This window comes from Herpailurus yagouaroundi, unplaced genomic scaffold (assembly GCF_014898765.1).
Source record: "Herpailurus yagouaroundi ecotype Mexico unplaced genomic scaffold, PumYag 184, whole genome shotgun sequence".
NCBI lineage: Eukaryota > Metazoa > Chordata > Mammalia > Carnivora > Felidae > Herpailurus > Herpailurus yagouaroundi.
This window is the reverse complement of record NW_024412415.1, coordinates 32,983,615-33,000,883: the sequence shown is the minus strand read 5'-3', so window position 1 is coordinate 33,000,883 and position 17,269 is coordinate 32,983,615. Positions and strand designations below refer to the sequence as shown.

Sequence of the window (17,269 nt, the reverse complement as noted above, 5' to 3'; positions counted from 1 at the left end):
GCAAAGTGCCAGGCACCAAGCAGGAATTGTCAGCCCCCAGCTTAGTCCCAGGGGAGAGAAAAGACCACCCCCCCACTCCCTCCCCAGGCAGGGACCCCCTTCTGTGTACTCACCGACACTTTCCCGGTGTCCACGGAGGGCTCCCAGGAAGGAACCAGGGCGCGTGTCCGTTTGCTACAGAGCATCAGCGTCCTGATGCAGGACGAGTCCTGGGGGAGCCCTTTCCGCAGCCTCATTTTCTCGAAGTGAAGAAGTGAAACCTGTCGCCCTGGCCGGGCGGTGGCGGGGCATCAGCTGTGCTCAGGGAAGCTGGAATCTGACCCGGGCACTGGGCCTGGTCTCCATGGCAGCCGCGGATTTATTACTGGGGCCTCCACCCAGCTTGGCGGACTTTCGACTTGGAGCCGGGAGGAGAGGGACAGAACAGGCGGTTGTGGGAGCCGGGAGCCCACAGGCGACAGCCTGAGGCCCCGCGATGGTGAGTAGGGGGCTGTGTCTTCCAGCTAGGCTGCCCCCGCCCCCGCACTGGGGGGCGGGAGGCGCTTTCCTGGAGTCCCCTCACTGACTGTTCTCCTCTCTCTGCTACAGGCCAAGTTTCTTTCCCAGGACCAAATTAATGGTAGGTTGGCTTTGCTTTTTAATTAGCAACTCACAGCAAAATATGGGTCTCATTAGGCAATTTGCTCTGCCCGTTTTTTTTGTTTTGTTTTGTTTTGTTTTGTTTTATCGGTGGGAAGGAAAGCGGCTGGTGGGAGAGCCGGGCCCACCCACAGGCAAGGGGCCGCCTGCTGCCGGGGACACCACAGCCCAGAAGGTGGGGGTAGGGCTCAGAGGTGGAAGTGTTGCTATGACATTTGTCGGTGTGACTTACAAGTTAGGGAGATAGGAGCGGGCGCCCTGGAGGTTTTTCTCCGGGGATCTGATAGCTAGATTTGGGAGGAGGGATAGGAGGTGGAGAGTGCGGTCATTAACTGCTTATGGCTAAGAGTCAAACAAAAGGAGCTGAGAGGCAAAAGAGCCCTGGTCTGCACTCTTGGGCAGGCACTTCTGCTCTCTGGGCCTCAGTCTCCCCATCTGTGAAACGGGGATCGGCTAAGGTGGCCTCTGAGGTCACCTGTGCCCTGACAGCCAGCCTAGTTTTGGAGCATTTACTCCCCAAGTCCCCTAGCCCGCCTGCCACCCAGCCGGCCTCAGTGTTGGGCACAGCACAGCACAGCGTGGTGTGTCCACAAGGCCAGGAGGGGAGATCTGGCTTACATAGAACTCAGGGGCCCAGACCTGAGCCAGGGGGTGGGCAGCAGAGCCCAGCTAGCAACTGCAGGAGCCGGAGGTGTGCTTAGGCTTCCTTGGGCAGGGATTCCAGAGTTCTAGGTCCCCGGAGCTTGGTCTAGAGTGGGTGGGTGGGTTGCAGGCTCCAGGAGAGCACCTGGTCTTAGATCGCTCGACATGCTCACCCCAAGAGGAGGGCCAGAGCAGGGACCTCTCTTGCCCAAGTCTGAAGGGCAGACTGAATGTTGACTCAAGGCTGGAGTCCAGCTGTCAGTCTCGTGAACCCCCCTCCACCAACCCACGCCTGGTTCCGAGGCTCAGTGACCTATGGAGCTCCCAGAAGGGAAGAAGGAAATCCTCCCTTTGCATCCCAGTACCCAACACCGAGAAAGTGGCCACTAATGCTTAATAAATGAGAGATTGGGCAGATGTGGCCCGCTGGAGTGGAAAGGCCAGGGGTTTTGGAGGCAGTGACCTGGGGTCCAGTCACCCCTGAGCCTCAGTGTTCTCATCTGTGAAGTAGGGAGAATGACGCTGACTCACCAGGCTGCTGTGAGCAAGGGACAGAGAGGAGGCCGTCATACACACGACCCTGGGCCTGCCTCGGGCTGGTGTCACCCAGACTTGCTCTAACTAGCATAAGCCAGGTGGTATAATTTTAGGAGTACTCTGAGCTGGTTGTTGAAATGAGCCATTACTGAGTAATGTAGCATCAAACAGTGTTCCAATCCCTGCATCTATACAGCAAATGTTTTAAAATAGCCCTATTGCAATCAGTAGTGCTGAAGATTTGAAAGAGGGTTCAGTTTCATGAATGTAATCTGTCCAAGGGTGAGAAATAGTGTAATAGTAGCTCACTTATCAGATTTAGCGACATTACATTTATTGGGAAATAAATGTAACAGCCTTGCTGTTTTGTTCCAGCAGGGGAGATCCAGTTCAGATCTGGCCTTCCAGATCTTTCGATGGTATATTTGTCAAGGTGGGAAGAAAGAACGTATTTTATGAAACAGTCTATTAGGCGATGGGACTCCATTTGCCCCTAGCCCTGCTGATGTCAGGGGCACCGTCCCAGTTACTGATCCAAGTGGGAGAGAAAGTTTGCCCATCTGTAGAATCTGTCTGATTCCAGGCCCCATGACCTGTGATGACTGCCTTGCAGCACTGGTCTGAAAAGCTGTCATAGGATGAGGTCTCAGAGGGCAAACTGACAGAAGACAAGGTGGGGTGGCCGTGAGAGGTCCCCAGGAAGGGCGCTGTGGGAGTTTTAAGGCCTACATGCAGGGCAGCCCCCGCTCTATCCCTCCATATAAGGTGATGGCACTGGGCCCTCTTGGAGGGAGTTAGGTTTTGCAGGAACCAAAGGCGGGATCGTAGGCCAGGCTCTGGTGCTGCTTCCCTGGGACACTTCAGTTTCTGCTCCCTGGTCACATATGTGTTCTGGCCCTCTCCGAGCCCAGGCTCTGGAAAGTTCTGAAAGGGCTAGGCCTTCCCCTTCAACCTCTCCGCAGACACAAAGGCAACTAATCGTCTCTAAACCCCACCGGGGAGGCTGCCTTTTATTAGCAGCTCTGCTGAAATCCTAGGCTGCAAGGAGAGGCCTTAATCGGGGAACTGAAGGGGCTAAACTGGGGACCTTCCGTCCCTCTCCCCTCATCCCCTTCTGCCCTCTGGTGGCCTCTGCCTGGGAATCTGGGATCCAGAGTGGCCTCGAGGGTGGAGCTGAACTTCAGGAGCCAGGCCCTCAGCCGCCCAGCCTTCAGTGGCCCCCTCTACACAATGGGAAGGGTAGAGGTACCACGTTGGTGCATCACAGGGTCATTGCAGGATGAACCGGGCCCAGGTGAAGTGCTCAGTACTGTAAGCCGCCATTTTTTTGTTATTATTATTACAGGTAGGGAGCCTAGGGCCCAGCCTCTGAGGCACCAGCCAGGTGGTATGAAGAACAGAGGAGCTGGATGCTGAGAGGCCCCGATGGGGGGGTGCACCACCCTGTGGGCCTCAGGGATTGGAGAGCCCCCCTGGGCAGATTTTGACCAATTCTGATGGCAGCCCCACCCAGCCTGAATGGGAATCTCAGTGGTGGGGCCCAGGATCTTCCCCAGCTCCCTGCTGGCCTCACTGTGCCCTCAGGGCTGAGAGCTGGGCTCCCCTGGGCCTTGAGACTGGGTCTAGAGAAGCCTCAGCTCTGGCAGCCATTGTGTCTCCCCCAGGGAGGAAGGGTTGAGGACAGCAGCAAGCCAGATTTAGTCAGAGCCTGGGACAACGTCCCGGCAGCACCCCTGTCTTTGAGAACAGGACCAGGGCTTGTGTCAGAGGACAGCTTGAGGGTTCGGCAGCCTGGAGGCGGCGGGCTGGAGAGTGGACACAGCAGTGCCCACAGTTGTGACAATAACTGTCGCCACATAGGAGAGCCATTCTCTGCCAGGCCTTCCCAGAAGGGATTTCTGCTCCTCTCAGTAACCCGGAGGCATTATTTCCCTGGTTTCCCACATAAGCTGTCTTTGCCAAGGTGCCCTGGAGCCTGGACGCCCTGCTGTAGATTCCTGGTCTCCATGGGCTGGCCCTGGAGGGTAGGATTGCTTTCCTCTGGTTTTATTCAGTTAGGGAGGGAGAGAAAAGAGAAGAGAAAAGAGAAGGAAGGGAAGAGGGAGAGGCAGGAAGGGAGAGCGAGGGAGGAGACAGAAGGGAAGTCAGGAGAAGGAGGGTGATAGGGTTGCCAGATAAAATACCGGACACCCAGTTAAATCTGGATTTCAGATAAACAGCAAAAACCTTTTAGTATAAGTATATCCCATGCAAAATGCGGGACATACTTATACTAAAAATGTATTCACTGTTTATCTGAAGTTCAGTTTAACTTGGCAGCCCTGTAATTTTTTTTCCTTAAAAAATTCTTATTACTCTATTTTTGAATAGGCAGGATACACATAGTTAAAAAATAAGTAAAAAATATATCCAGTGTAAAGTTTCTCTCCCATTCCTATTCCTCAGTCTTCCATTTTCCTTCAGGCAATTTTTCCAATTATTTCTATCATTAAGTGGTATTTCTCTCCCTTTCCCCCGTTATTTATTTTAACACAAATGGCAGCATATTAGATGGACTATTATGTCCTTTGCCTTAGTTTTACTTAGCTCTGTTCTTGGAGATTGTTTTGATTTGTGTATATGATTCTGCTTCATTTTTTTTAAACAGCTGCAAAATAGTACATGCTATGACTATAATGTAATATATTTAGCCAATCTTCCATTGATATATAGTTAGGTTGTTTCCAATCTTCTACTGTAACAAGCAATGCTACGACAAATATTGTCACAGAATAGCACAGACAACACATGACGCACTGAAAGCAGAAAGCCCCTGGTGCATGTCTAGCAGGATGTACATGGTCACCCTAGATTCTTTGCAACACGTGGTGTGTTGGATAGATGTTAGTGCGGCCCTCAGGATCCCCATCTCCTAGTAATCATGTTCCAGTATGATCCCCTACCCCTGAGTGTCGGTGGAAACCGTAACTTGCTTCTAGTCAATAGGATATGGCAGCCCTGTATTTTCATTTGCTGTATCTGGCAACTCTAAGAGGGGAGGAGGAGAGGGAGTCAGCAAAAGGAAGGGGGAGGGAAGGGAAAGGGAGGACAGAGAGGGCATGGGGGTGGAGAGCAAGTATGTGCCGCTGACTCTCTCTTCTGGGCTGTGCACAGAGTACAAGGAATGCTTCTCCCTGTATGACAAGCAGCAGCGGGGGAAGATAAAAGCCACTGACCTCATGGTGGTGATGAGGTGCCTGGGGGCCAGCCCGACACCTGGAGAGGTGCAGCGGCACCTGCAGACTCACGGGATCGGTGAGTGGGCGCTTGCCGGAGGGGAATACACTCTCTGGGCTGGTGGGTGGGCCCTGAGCCCGGCAGCTCTGGTCCTGGGGAGGGGCCCAGCAGGGGGTGGCCCAGAGGGTGGGGGTGTGAACAGCTCAGCTGGTGGAGGGGCAGGTGGGAGTCAGAACTCACCAGCGCTAGCTGTGGAGACATCTGGCCAGGGGTACAGTGTATCCCTCAGGCTTCCTTGAATCCTCATAGCAACCAGTGACCCCCCCACCCCCACCCCATCTCGCACAGGGGACCACAGGATCTAGACGTTCCAACTAGGTCATCACAAACCTGCCGTACAGATAGGGCTAACAGCGATCCCCCGTGTCTCCCTTCACTGAGTACTTGTCACGTGCTTAGCTCAAACAACTGTGAAGTAGGCATCATCCTGTTTCATAGGTAAAAACCAAGGGTCAGAACCATTAGGTAACTTGCCCAAGTTCTTAAGCCAATGGTGGAATCAGGGTTGGGACCTGATTCTTCTTCCAAAGACTGACCTCCTAAAAACGATGCAACACTCTGAGAAAAAGGGTAGAAGGAAACCCACCCAAGATGCTACCAAATTGTTCTCTCTGGAGATGGGATTAGGGATGATTTGTATACCCTTTATTGTTGTTTCTTGTTTGTTTGACAGTGGGAACATATAGGACTTTGATAACTAGAAACAAGTTTTATTTTTTTGTTAATTTATTTTTGGGGGGAAGGGCACCTGGATGGCTCAGTCAGTTGAGCATCTGACTCTCGATTTTGTCTTGGGTCATGATCCCAGGGTCGTGGGACTGAGCCTGCCATCAGGCTCTTCACTGAGCGTGGAGTCTGCTTAAGATTCTCTCTCTTTCTCCCTCTGCCCCTCTCCCCCACTTGTGCATGCTCTCTCTAATTAAATTTAAAAAATAATTTAAAAAATTTATTTTTTAGGGGTGCCTGGGTGGCTCAGTCCGTTAAGCGTCCGACTTCAGCTCAGGTCCTGATCTCACAGTTCGTGAGTTCAAGCCCCATGTTGGGCTCTGTGCTGACAGCTCAGAGCCTGGATCTTGCTTCGGATTCTGTATCTCCCTCTCTCTTTGCCTCTGTCCCACGCATGCTCTCTCTCTCTCTCTCTCTCTCAAAAATAAACATTAAAAAAATTTTTTTTAATTTTTTTAAAGAAACAAAAATAAGAAAACCCAAAAAGAGAGGTGTCAGAGGCCAGGATGGATGTTGCACTGGTAGCTGGACACACAGGAAGGAAAGACTGGCCCAGAGGAAGGAGGTAGACCAGAAAGAGCACTTGACCTGGAGCCCAAAGGCCTCGGTGTCTGCACCTCGTTGCTCGTCTTGCAGATGGGTTCGCACCACCTGCTAGGGTTACCCTGGGGTCCCAGCAGAGCATACCTGTGGCAGAGCTAGGAGCCCATCCTGGAGGCAGGCCTCTGAAGATCCGGAGCCTGGTGATGGGGTGCTTCGTGACTGAGATCCCCTGTTTCCAGCTCTGAAGGGGTGGTGGTTTCCTTTGGCTTCTGTCTCCTCCAAACAGGAACTTGTGGTGAGGGGAAGTTCTGACTTCCTGCACTTGTAGCCGGTCAGGGCCTGGGTTGAGGGGCCCAGGCGCGCCTGGAGGAGGGGCCTGGGCTGGGGAGCCTAGGCCAGAGGCTGCAGTGAGGAGAAAGGCAGGTGAGCGGGTGGGACTGGGGCCTGAGGTTCCAGGTGGGTCACCTGTGCGTCCTTGCGGATGTACTGCAGTGGCTGCAAGCATAGACGCGTGGGGTACCTCCCTCCAGTTCAGGGCAGGAGGGAAACACCCGGAAGAGGGGCAGAGGAAGTGTGCTCCATCCTGGTCCTGCCACTGCTCTGTGAGATGACCCCACGCTCTGGGGCCTCTGTCTCCTTAGTGGGCAAAATGGGCAATGGTAGCCATGGTCACTGAGGATTACTGGGAGGACTGAATGAGGCAGATCCATGGTGGGATCTCAGCCGCATCCTCACTATAACGCCAGCACCATCACGGCACTCCCTGAAGTAGGTGGCCCTTGAACTGGCCATAAAGACTTGGGCAGGGGGCCAGTTAGCTCTTCCCTCCCTGCTCAGTCTGCTGTGTTTGTGGGTTTCCCAGACAGAAACGGAGAGCTGGATTTCTCCACGTTCCTGACCATTATGCACACGCAAATAAAACAAGAGGACCCAAAGAAAGAAATCCTCTTGGCCATGTTGATGGCAGACAAGGAGAAGAAAGGCTACATCATGGCGTCCGAGCTGCGGTCAAAACTCATGACACTGGGGGAGAAGCTCACCCACAAGGAAGGTAAAGGCTTGGGTCCCTGCTTCCTAACAGCAGGGGAGGATTAGGGAGTTGGGGGAAGGACACCACGCCGGCAGGACTGTGCACACACCGCATTTGATGCATGCCCCAGATGGCTGCTCAGTGAACTCTGGAGCCCAGGGGAAGAACGAGGGGGCCCAAGAGTGACAGAGGAAGTCTGCCAGGGTGAAGGGAAGACCCGGGGAAACCCAGCCCAGATCTACTTGGGCCTTACTATGGGCCTTCATTTAGCGCTCACGACAGTCCTGGGGGCACTAGTGGCCCCCTTACACTGCTAAATGGTGACACGAGTGACTGGCGGGTAACAGCTAGTTGTTGAATGCAGGTCAGTTGGACACACGCACGTCCCCCGAGCCTCTTTCCCCTTGCCAGGGCTGTCTTCTGAAGTTGTCGCTAATGCCAAGAGCTTCCAAACTGAGATGCTACTCTGCTCCCTCTCCTCACGATTCAGCCAGCTTTAAGAGCTCATCCATAAGGAGCGTCCGTGGTGGCCTTTGCCTGGCACCTTCTAGCAGCTCAGTGTGCCTTCCTACCTCAGAGCAGGACAAGGGGCCAGGGTCTTCTGGGAAAGCCCTTTGGACGCTCTATGGGATGACCCCAATGTTGGGCCATCCGCTGGCAATCTTCCAGCCTAGCCCCTGGGCCCTGCCACACCAGCCATCCCAGGCTGGCCACCAGAGGCTGGCATTTCCAGTTAGGCCGCTGGGCCTGCCTGTGGTGGGGCCGGGAGGGCTGGGCTAGGACACAAGCAGGCCGGAGGAAAAGGCTTCAGTAACCGTGGACCTTTTAGCCTTTGGTTAAATCATAAGGGACCAGCGGAGGGGTTGCAAGGTTGTGGTTTGAATTAGATTGGACTCCTTGTCACCCCCCCCCCCCCCCCCCCCGCCTCATTTGCGGGACCTCAGATGAGTTTCTTAACCTCTCTCACTCTCCTCGGTTTTCCCTTTGGGAAACAATGTTACAATAGACAGTCCCTCAGATCCTCCCAAGAGCTAACATTCTGTAAAGCAGTCTACTTAAGATTTTATCCGCAGTCACTAAGGCACAGCACATTTAAAAATAGCGCTACAGACGGCAGATTCAGCTTTCCCCCGCTTTTTCAGGCTGCCAGCTATCACGATCCCATCTCTCACTGTAGCTGTGTTAATGTGAACCGGGGAAAAACAGGGGCTCGCCTTCGCTCTCAGGCTCTGAGGACACCGCTCGGCCTTTTATGTTCCAGGCGGCGTGTTGGCAGAGGGGGCCGGCTGGGACCTTAATTCTTATGGTTAATGATCTCAGTCTAAAGCAACACCATGGCCCCCAAACTCACACGCATCTTGTTTGTTTAACCAGTGAAGTGACATTTCAAACAAACTGGTAATGTGTTCCAGACAGGCGGGAAGCCTGATTTCCCTTCCTCTCGTTGTGGGAGAGAGGAAACATGATACTAGAAGTAGGAATCTTTTACCCTGGATGACTGAAAGAAAACCTTCAATTGTATTAAGAAGCATCCTCCAAACAGCTGGAGAAGGCTGCCAGGGAGGCCTCCATTCGAAGGCCTGGGACAGGCTTAGAATTTCAGCACCCTGGTTCTTTATGGGGTCAGAGGGACCCACCGCTCTACCCAGAAGGCATCATCAGCACTTGACCGTGAAGTGCGGCCCCTTCTCTGGACAGGAGAAGGCTGCAGTGCTTGATGTCGCAAGCTGGTGTTGGGCCTGTCCACTGGGAAGGTCTGAACCAAATGGATGATGGGTAGAAGCTTCTTCAGGAAACAAGATAAATTACAGTCTCCGCAACATTCTAAACATACTCAGAATTACCATCAGCTTAGGCACACAGCAGAGTAATTACATTTTAGGGGAGGATGGACGGTTGAGCAGAGAATCACGGGCTATTTCCCAACTGCCCAGAATTGTGTGTCGGGGACATCTAGTGCCAGGGAAGTTGACACAGGGCAGTGAAACGGTTTTTGCAAGAGGATGAGGATGGCCCAAAGAGCCAAAGGTAGGCTGGCCCCATGAGGCCAGTGTGGAGAAACGTAAGCCGAAATGGCCTTTCTTGCCAACATCTGGGACAAGCTAGTATTTTGTCTGAGGAATCCAGAACCAGAAGAAACAAGTAAATGATTTTTTTTTTTTTAGCAATGTCAGAGAACAATGACAGTTTTGTATACTATGAGCTTTAGACACAGTTGAATTTATTTTCTCTCATACTACCCCCATCCCTAAACACACACGTCTTAAAAGAGAGGTGATGGTGGCCGACACCACTTGTCACCAAGTCCCTTCTTAGGGTGGGGCATGCCAATTTGGAAGGGAGAGCTGGCAGGCCAAAGCCAGGGACAGGGTGGCCCAGGATGGGGCTGCTGAGGCTGTCTGTTCTGCTGGGAGGCTGAGAGGGTGGGCTATAGGAGGTAAAATCCACATCAAACGTTTCTGGAAATACAGGCACAGGGGTCAGATATTTTTCTTAAAAAAAGATGAAGAGAAAAACAAGCACAAAGTGGCTTCAGTGGCTTAATCCTCACTTAGTACACCTCCTTACCCTCTATCCTGGCCCCTGCAGAAAGCCTGATTAGCTCAAAAGTGAATCAGTGGCCTTCAGGGACAGGGGATGGGTTGTCCTGTTCTGTTCACTAGTTTATTACTTAGTCTACAGGAACGGTCCATTGGACACAAGGGAAGACCTCTGGGGAGCCTCAGCCCCCCAGTAATTGACTCGATGTCCTATCATGTAACACTATGGCCAACCTGAAAAATTAATGTGATTTTTTGCAGTGGACGATCTTTTCAGGGAAGCAGAGATTGAACCAAATGGCAAAGTGAAGTATGATGAATTTATCGACAAGATCACCATCCCTGTGCAGGACTACTGAGCGAAGAGGATGTGAGGGAGCCTCCCCCTGGCCCTGGAGATGCAGACTGAGGAGCTTCTGAAAGGAAAAGTGTTCCGCTCCCTCTGGGGAAATGGTGAACATGGCAGCGGGGTGACATGACCCGACGGTACCAGAGGGTAGCTTGGCTCTGAGACTAAAGGATCTCAGCCGTGGCATCAGCAGGCCTTTAATAAAAAGATTTATACTGATTTTAATAACTACCATTAGTCCAGCCCTTTATAGCATCGAAAGAGCCCAAGGTTTGGAGTTGGGCCTGGGTTCCACTTCTGACTCTGCCATTTGCCAAGCTATGTGACTCTGGACTCTGGGTAAGTCGTTTCACCCCCTCAAAGCCTCAGCTGGATTCCTAAAGTTAGATTCCTACTCCTTACCTCACAGAGCCCCCTGAGGATGGTCTGAAATAGTGGCCTGAAACCGCCATTGCCAATCGCAGAGCACTGTGCGGTCCTGAGTTACCATGTGGGTGGCTCTCCTAAAAAGGACAATCTACCAAAAGACACTATTCTGTATTTGGGTGCTGGAACCATCTTCCACGTTTCCAAGGCAAAGCCAGTGCTAGCTGAGAACCAGCATCAAGCAAAGAGCTAAAACAAATGAACGAAAGATCATGGTTAACATTTCTTGTGGCACCACGGGGCCGCTTACAAATTCTTATTCCCAGCTCAGCACATAGTGACACAGTTCGGGATATTCATTCATAAACACAGACCATAGAGTGAAAACCGTCGTGTTAAAACAGGGCGGCATCGGCTAAACAGCAGGAAGAGTGATCTGGCTTTACAGCCCACACCACAGGACGTCAGATGTGACACGTTGCATTCATCAGGACCCCGCAGAGCTTGAGAGGAGCTCCCGTCTGAATTTCGAGCTCTACTGTTATCGGAGAGGGTCACGGCACTAGGAGGGGTCGGCTCAAGTGGGCCAAATTGATCATGGCTTCAAGCCATTTCCCCCCAAGACTAATGGCAAGTAATGAGGGGAGCAACCGGCCATGGCTGGGACACAGCGAGAGCCCTGCTGGGGCCTCTTCCAGCTGGAGATTTTTAAGTGACTCATGTACCCAGGAGGTGCCAGGCTGGTGCTGCCCATGTGCTCAACAAATTTGTGGATCCACTGGCAGTGTCAGCACAGCCCTAAAAAGGGGTGGAGTCACACACTAGCACGTTTAAGCCGGGGCAGGGCAGAGCTCTAAGTACAGGGATTTTCATCCTTATATGTATCAAAATTGGGCTCTGTGGGCTTGTGGCTTTTTAATGGCACCTTAGTGGCCAAAGCAAAAGAAAACTCAATTCAGAGGGAGGTGTGTCTTTTGGGAGGTTACACAAAACACAAAACACAAATCTAAGGGCTAGGCACAAGGGAAACTGCAAGGGACAGATCGGTCCCCATGTTACTGCAACCATCTCCCGATGCTGTGGCTTCAGACCTAACCAAGGTCATTTTCCGAGCACTCTTGGGGGCAGGCAGTAAATGGCCCCGACACCAAGTAGGTGAACTTGTGACCAGATATCTGGCTGGGGAGCCCAGGTTCACATGGTGCAGGGGCACATCCAGGATTTGTGGGGCCTGAGGCTTATACAATTTGATGGCCTTCTTTTAAGAATACATGAAGAGAGGGGCGCCTGGGTGGCTCTGGTGGCGATCTCGCAGTTCACCAGTTCCAGCCCTGCATCAGGCTGTGCTGACAGCTCAGAGCCTGGAGCCTGTTTTGGATTCTGTGTCTCCCCCCACCTCTCTCTGCCCCTCCCCGACACACACACTGTCTTTCTCTCTCTCAAAAGTAAATAAACATTAAAAAAAACACACACACATAAATAAATATACAGAATTGCTAGGGCTGTTCCCAGGGCCCTTTTAGAGGCCAAAGCAAGTTGGGGGGGGGGGGGGTGTTGTGTGTATGCTGGTGCTTAAATTTCGTTACCTGAAGGCTTCTCTGCGGTACCCCATTGAGAACTGCTACATTTCACTTTCAGCCAAGGCTTAGGGGTCCTGGCCCCACATCTCTTTTTGACTCGTCATGGACATGAGGAAGCAAGTCCTGCACAGCCATTCTGGAATACCACGGATGATACAGCAGATACCTAGGAGTTAGATAGGACAGGAAAGGAAGTTCTGGACTAAAATAATAAACAAGGGTACTTCCCCTCCAAGCTTTTTAAATGTTTGTCACTGAATGGTCCCAGGATGGTTTTAAAGCAAAGTTTTATCAATCTCATTTTCCTACCAGGAAGTATCGCTTGCCCAAAGCCCCTGAGTGGCTTGGTCGTTAGAGCCTGGGCTCATCTGCACCGACTCCGTGTTCCTAATTCCGGGTGTTCAGTGGCTAGGACTCCAAGACCCTGTGACTCGTTCTCACTGAAACCTCTACCCCAGGAAAGGCCTTCTCTTACTACCCCAAGGCCGTTTCTTGTTCATTCCTGAAATCCCAGTTGGTTTACCTAGCACCTAACGTTGTTTACAAAAACAGGCCACACCTCTCTTGGCACTCAAACTGCAGATTATCAAATAGATTTAAAACTAAACAGATGCTGTGGTTTCAGTACAAAGCTTGCCATATTTCAGTAAGAAAGGGGGAATGATGGCTGTATATGCATTACTTACCTCAAAGCATGTTGCAAGGGAATTAACTGCCATGCTTTGAAATCTCTGGATGAATGGTGCTCTGAAACACCAAGCATTATCAGTTTTCTTACGGGGATGGTCCCTTGCATACCCACAGTATATTTTACAGAAGACAAATTAACTGAAGGCTTTTCTTTTATTACATCTAAAGAGCTCTACATAAACAGGTAACATTCAATAGGTAAACAATTTTTTTCCAATGCATGTAATAAATATTTTCACTTGGTACTTTTATACAAACTGACATTGGTCTACTATACATTTTTAAAAGCCATTTTACTGGTTTGGCATGCGGTATGGAAATTCTAAGAGAGAAAGTTTTAAGGCAATGAATCACAGATTTAAGTTCATGGAATTTATGGTAACTTTTATATCTGTTTATATACATTTCCCCTTTGTTAATTAAACAATTAACAGCAGCACACTCTGGGACCACCAGCTATTCTCCCTCCCTCTTTCTGAAATCTAAGCTTTGTGGTTTTTTTTTTTAACTAAAAAACAGAATTCAACATGTATTGATAAAACAAAATTCTTACTAAAATAATTTTAAATGTGCTTTAAAGTTCTGAAGATCTTGAAGTGTCTTATGGATTTAAACTTGGAATTGTTTAAAAATGTTCTTTCCACAATTAGTTAGTTTAAAACTGGGATATATGTTCATTGTTTCAGACATTTGACTCAAAGGAAAATCTGCCAAGAAATCACATTTAACAGAAGCTTAAGTGCAATCTTTCCTAAGTCAGTAACGATACAGAATTGTGATAATGTCTAAATTAACAGAAGAAAAACTTTAATGCTCAAAATAAATTAGTCAACCAAGTGTGGCACGATTAAGGTCAGATTGTTTTTAAAAAGATGTGTCCAATAATGCCCACAAGATAATTAAAAGCCACTTCAACCCTGCTAAGTCAAATAGCTATTTTATCAAAAAATACAGAGTACTGTACAGAAACAGAAACATATGTGCACCTACTGGGAAAGCCCACGGCAAGGGGATGGTGGCAGCTTGCCTAAAGATTCTGGGAATCGCTCTTCGTCCACAGACAGCATGTCAGTGTTGGCGTGGGGTGAGGGTGGGTTAAGGAAAAAAACCGATGAAATGCCTGTGCACTTTTTTTTTTTTTTTAACTTAGAAGATAACGGTGCAGGGCATGACTCTACCAATAACGACTACCGATCAAAACAGTCTGATGGACCAGTGTTGACCAAGAGACCAACAGAGGGATAGCTACTGCTACTGCGACACTGGCAAGCCAACAACTGAAAGAAACAAACTCCTTAGAGTGGAATGAACTAAAATCAAAAGACAATCGAATGGTTCGTTTCTCCTGTGGAGACATGACCAAAGCCACTAGACAGACATTTCTTTCTCCCTATTTATTACCTGTTCTTCCTTTAGTCTGGTATAATGCAGGACACTGAGGGAAACTCACCATCCCCAAACCTCAGCTGAAGGAAGGACAGGGATGGGTTTTCAACTGGATCATTCAGAGTTTGGGATTCAGCACTACACACAAAGTTACTGATCAGAATTTTGAGACCACTAACAACAATGACAGAAAAACAAAGAAAAGAGGATACAGAAAACTATTCATTTTAGGTAGCTGAATTAATAGAAATGATGTTTCCTATTACAGTGTGAAATAAGAAGCAACACCCCACAACTTGAGTGATTTCTATCTCAGTCTGAATTTAGACACAAATTATGGTACTCTTAAATCTTAGCCTAAGTTAATATGGCAACGAGCGTTCTTAAAGAGTTTACTCACCATAAGAGCAGATTTATTAAAACACTAATTCCTGTTTTCACCGACAATGAATCTTTTGTTTTTATTGCAAATTGTTTAGTGACTATAACTCAGCCATGTGTGTGTGGATACACATGCGTAGGGGAAGACTATTAACTCACGTGTCACTCACACACACTTGTCTATAAATACATATATACACACACACATATACATATCAACACCAACTTGTTTTTCAAAATTCAAGTCAACAATTTAGTGGCAGAGAGATGCTGTAAAAACAGGTATTATTTTTAGATGCCACACAGTCATGTGAACCGTTTTTATCATACAACTGAAGATACAACCATCTTGAATTCTACCCGGATAAAGCAGGTCATTTTGTTTACCATTGCAAGGTTGAAGCAACACTTTTATACACAAAGGTGGTCCTTCATCAACTCTGAGAACATAAACAGTCGTGATATAGAAATCCAGGCTGGGAAACTGGTAAGCGTTATGCTCCTTCCTCCATCTTTTCTGTTAAACTGGCTAAACCCCTCCACACCTTCAGGTGCTCCCCGAAGGACAAGATACCTTCTCTGATGAGGATTCTGGAACACAAGTAGAACCACCTTCCTTCCCTCCAACCCACACTCATCTCCTGAAAAACAGTTCTCACTATATTTACATGCTCCATTATTAATAAGATTAGATTGATCCATGAATTCTTAAAAAAAGAGAGAGAAAGAAAAAAGAAAAAAGGAAACAATATTGACTTTCCTATGTCATGCGTGTCTTTAAAAGGTGAAGAAAAAATAAAACAAACAAGACAGCAAGGCTAAGAAAAGAAGTTCACTCAGAACCAGGGAGTAAATCGACTAAGACTCAAGCCTATTTTGCATTTTAACTGTTTATCAGATAGTGGATTTCTAGACGGACGTGTGTGGTGCACTGTGTTTTCCAAAGAGAATTTACTTTTAGGGTAATCGACTGTCTTGCTTTCTTTTTCGAAGCGATGTAACCTTACCTCTGTCAGCTGCACAAGACACCCAACAGGGCTTTTGAAGCTATTTTTACTTCCTACTTTGGCATGAAGATCTTCATGAAAACTTGTTACCCCGTGGCCAAAAAGGCAGGTGTTCACAGACTTGGTTTAAATACATAATACTGGCAATCCAAATTTAGAAGGAAGAACTAGACTAAAGTGTATTATTCACAGGTCTGCCAAGCCTCCTCCTTTATCCAGACAGCTTTACTCCAAATCTCTAGAACATATTCTCAGGGGGTATCCAGCAAATAAGAGAGAATATGTGATGGGGAACATGCAACTGGGACAGCACTAAAGATGCTCATACGGGAGTTCAAGACCTTCAAAGCACTTTGAGAGAAGCAGGCAACTGATTTATCAACTGAATGCAGAAAACTCGGGAGGAGAAGGAACAGTAACGACAGAAAAATATACACAGACACACACACTGAACACACACACCCACGAGCTATGTCCTGAAAATACACAGGGAATGCAGTGGGACAGATGAGATTTATAATTTAAGGCTGAATAAAATATGCACACGCACAAACAGAATCCAAGTCTGTCCTTTTTAGAAAATGGAAATTAAAACGATCTCCCCCCAGCCCCCTCCCCACAACAAAGAAAAGCCCACAATTTAAAACTTCATACATGCAATTCCTTTTCTGTTATTGCAAATAAAATAATGCCATTGAAGTAAAATAAAACCAAACCCATAGGACGAATGATGAAAAAAAAAAATCTTCGGAATCCAGAAAAAAATGAACTGAAGGTGGTTTGTGGGTATTTTTTTTTTTCTTTTTTTCTTTTCTTTCCTTTTTTTTTTGTTTTTTACAAGTGTTTTATCAGACAGGCAGTCTTAGATTTATATACAAAAGTAAAACTGAAAATATAGTTTTGTTCTCTGTACATTTCTTTTAATTTTTTCCCTAAAAAAAGGAAAAAAAAAACACGCTTGTGTACTTTTCTAAACAGAATAAGGTAAAACATAGCACAAAGTTCTCTTCTTTCTGCCAAGTTCATTTAATCTCGGGTAGGGGTGGGAGCAGCAGGGGCGAGGGAATCAGTCCAACGAGATGATGTCTGGGATGATGCCGAAGATGGACGCCGTGTCCGCGCTGCTCCTGTTGGCAACGGTGTGGCTGTGGCTCTCCCGCAGGCTGTTGGAGGACACGAGGCTGCTGTTACTGCCACTACTGCTTCCATTGGTGGTTGGCAGAGAAGTACTGCCTCCTGCACTTAACTGATCGAGAAACATCTGTGAGGAGGTATACGGAAAAAACCGAGACGAGTGTAAGAGGTCTTGATCATCGGAAACCGCTGCTGCGGCGGCAGCAAGGAGGGAGGTGTTATAATGCTGGGGAGGGAAGACAGAAGACAAAACACCCATCAATTCTAAATTCATAGACCTTCTCAGCAGAACAAAGTCCTCAACTTAATACATACTGCATATCTGGTATGCCTGAAATATCTACTGCAACATTTCACAGTCAAATGGCCGTATGTAATGATCACGTTCTTGATCTTGAGAACATTTTTATATTTGAAACCGGGGGGGGGGGGGGGGGGGGGGG

General features: G+C 48.6%; 2 protein-coding genes across 8 annotated transcripts in view; one reads left to right on the top strand and one right to left on the bottom strand.

Annotated features, from left to right (window-relative positions):
• The first annotated feature begins 206 nt into the window (after positions 1-206).
• Positions 207-10,513, top strand: CALML4 (calmodulin like 4). Its single transcript, XM_040493085.1, is given in 5 exon segments — positions 207-478; positions 589-619; positions 4,972-5,112; positions 7,226-7,414; positions 10,195-10,513. Coding segments are annotated over 5 exon segments (594 nt in total). The 5' UTR covers positions 207-343; the 3' UTR covers positions 10,293-10,513.
• A 2,539-nt stretch (positions 10,514-13,052) lies between these two features.
• PIAS1 (protein inhibitor of activated STAT 1) overlaps positions 13,053-17,269 on the bottom strand; it is a 137,263-nt gene continuing 133,046 nt past the window's right edge. For 4 of the 7 annotated variants that reach the window (XM_040493077.1, XM_040493079.1, XM_040493078.1 and 1 more), the window contains one exon: positions 16,759-17,052. In XM_040493077.1, the coding sequence (XP_040349011.1) occupies positions 16,759-17,052 (294 nt within the window). Of the gene's footprint in view, positions 17,053-17,269 lie in introns of all 7 variants that reach the window. The other 3 variants (XM_040493076.1, XM_040493081.1, XM_040493083.1) reach the window with 3 other exon arrangements.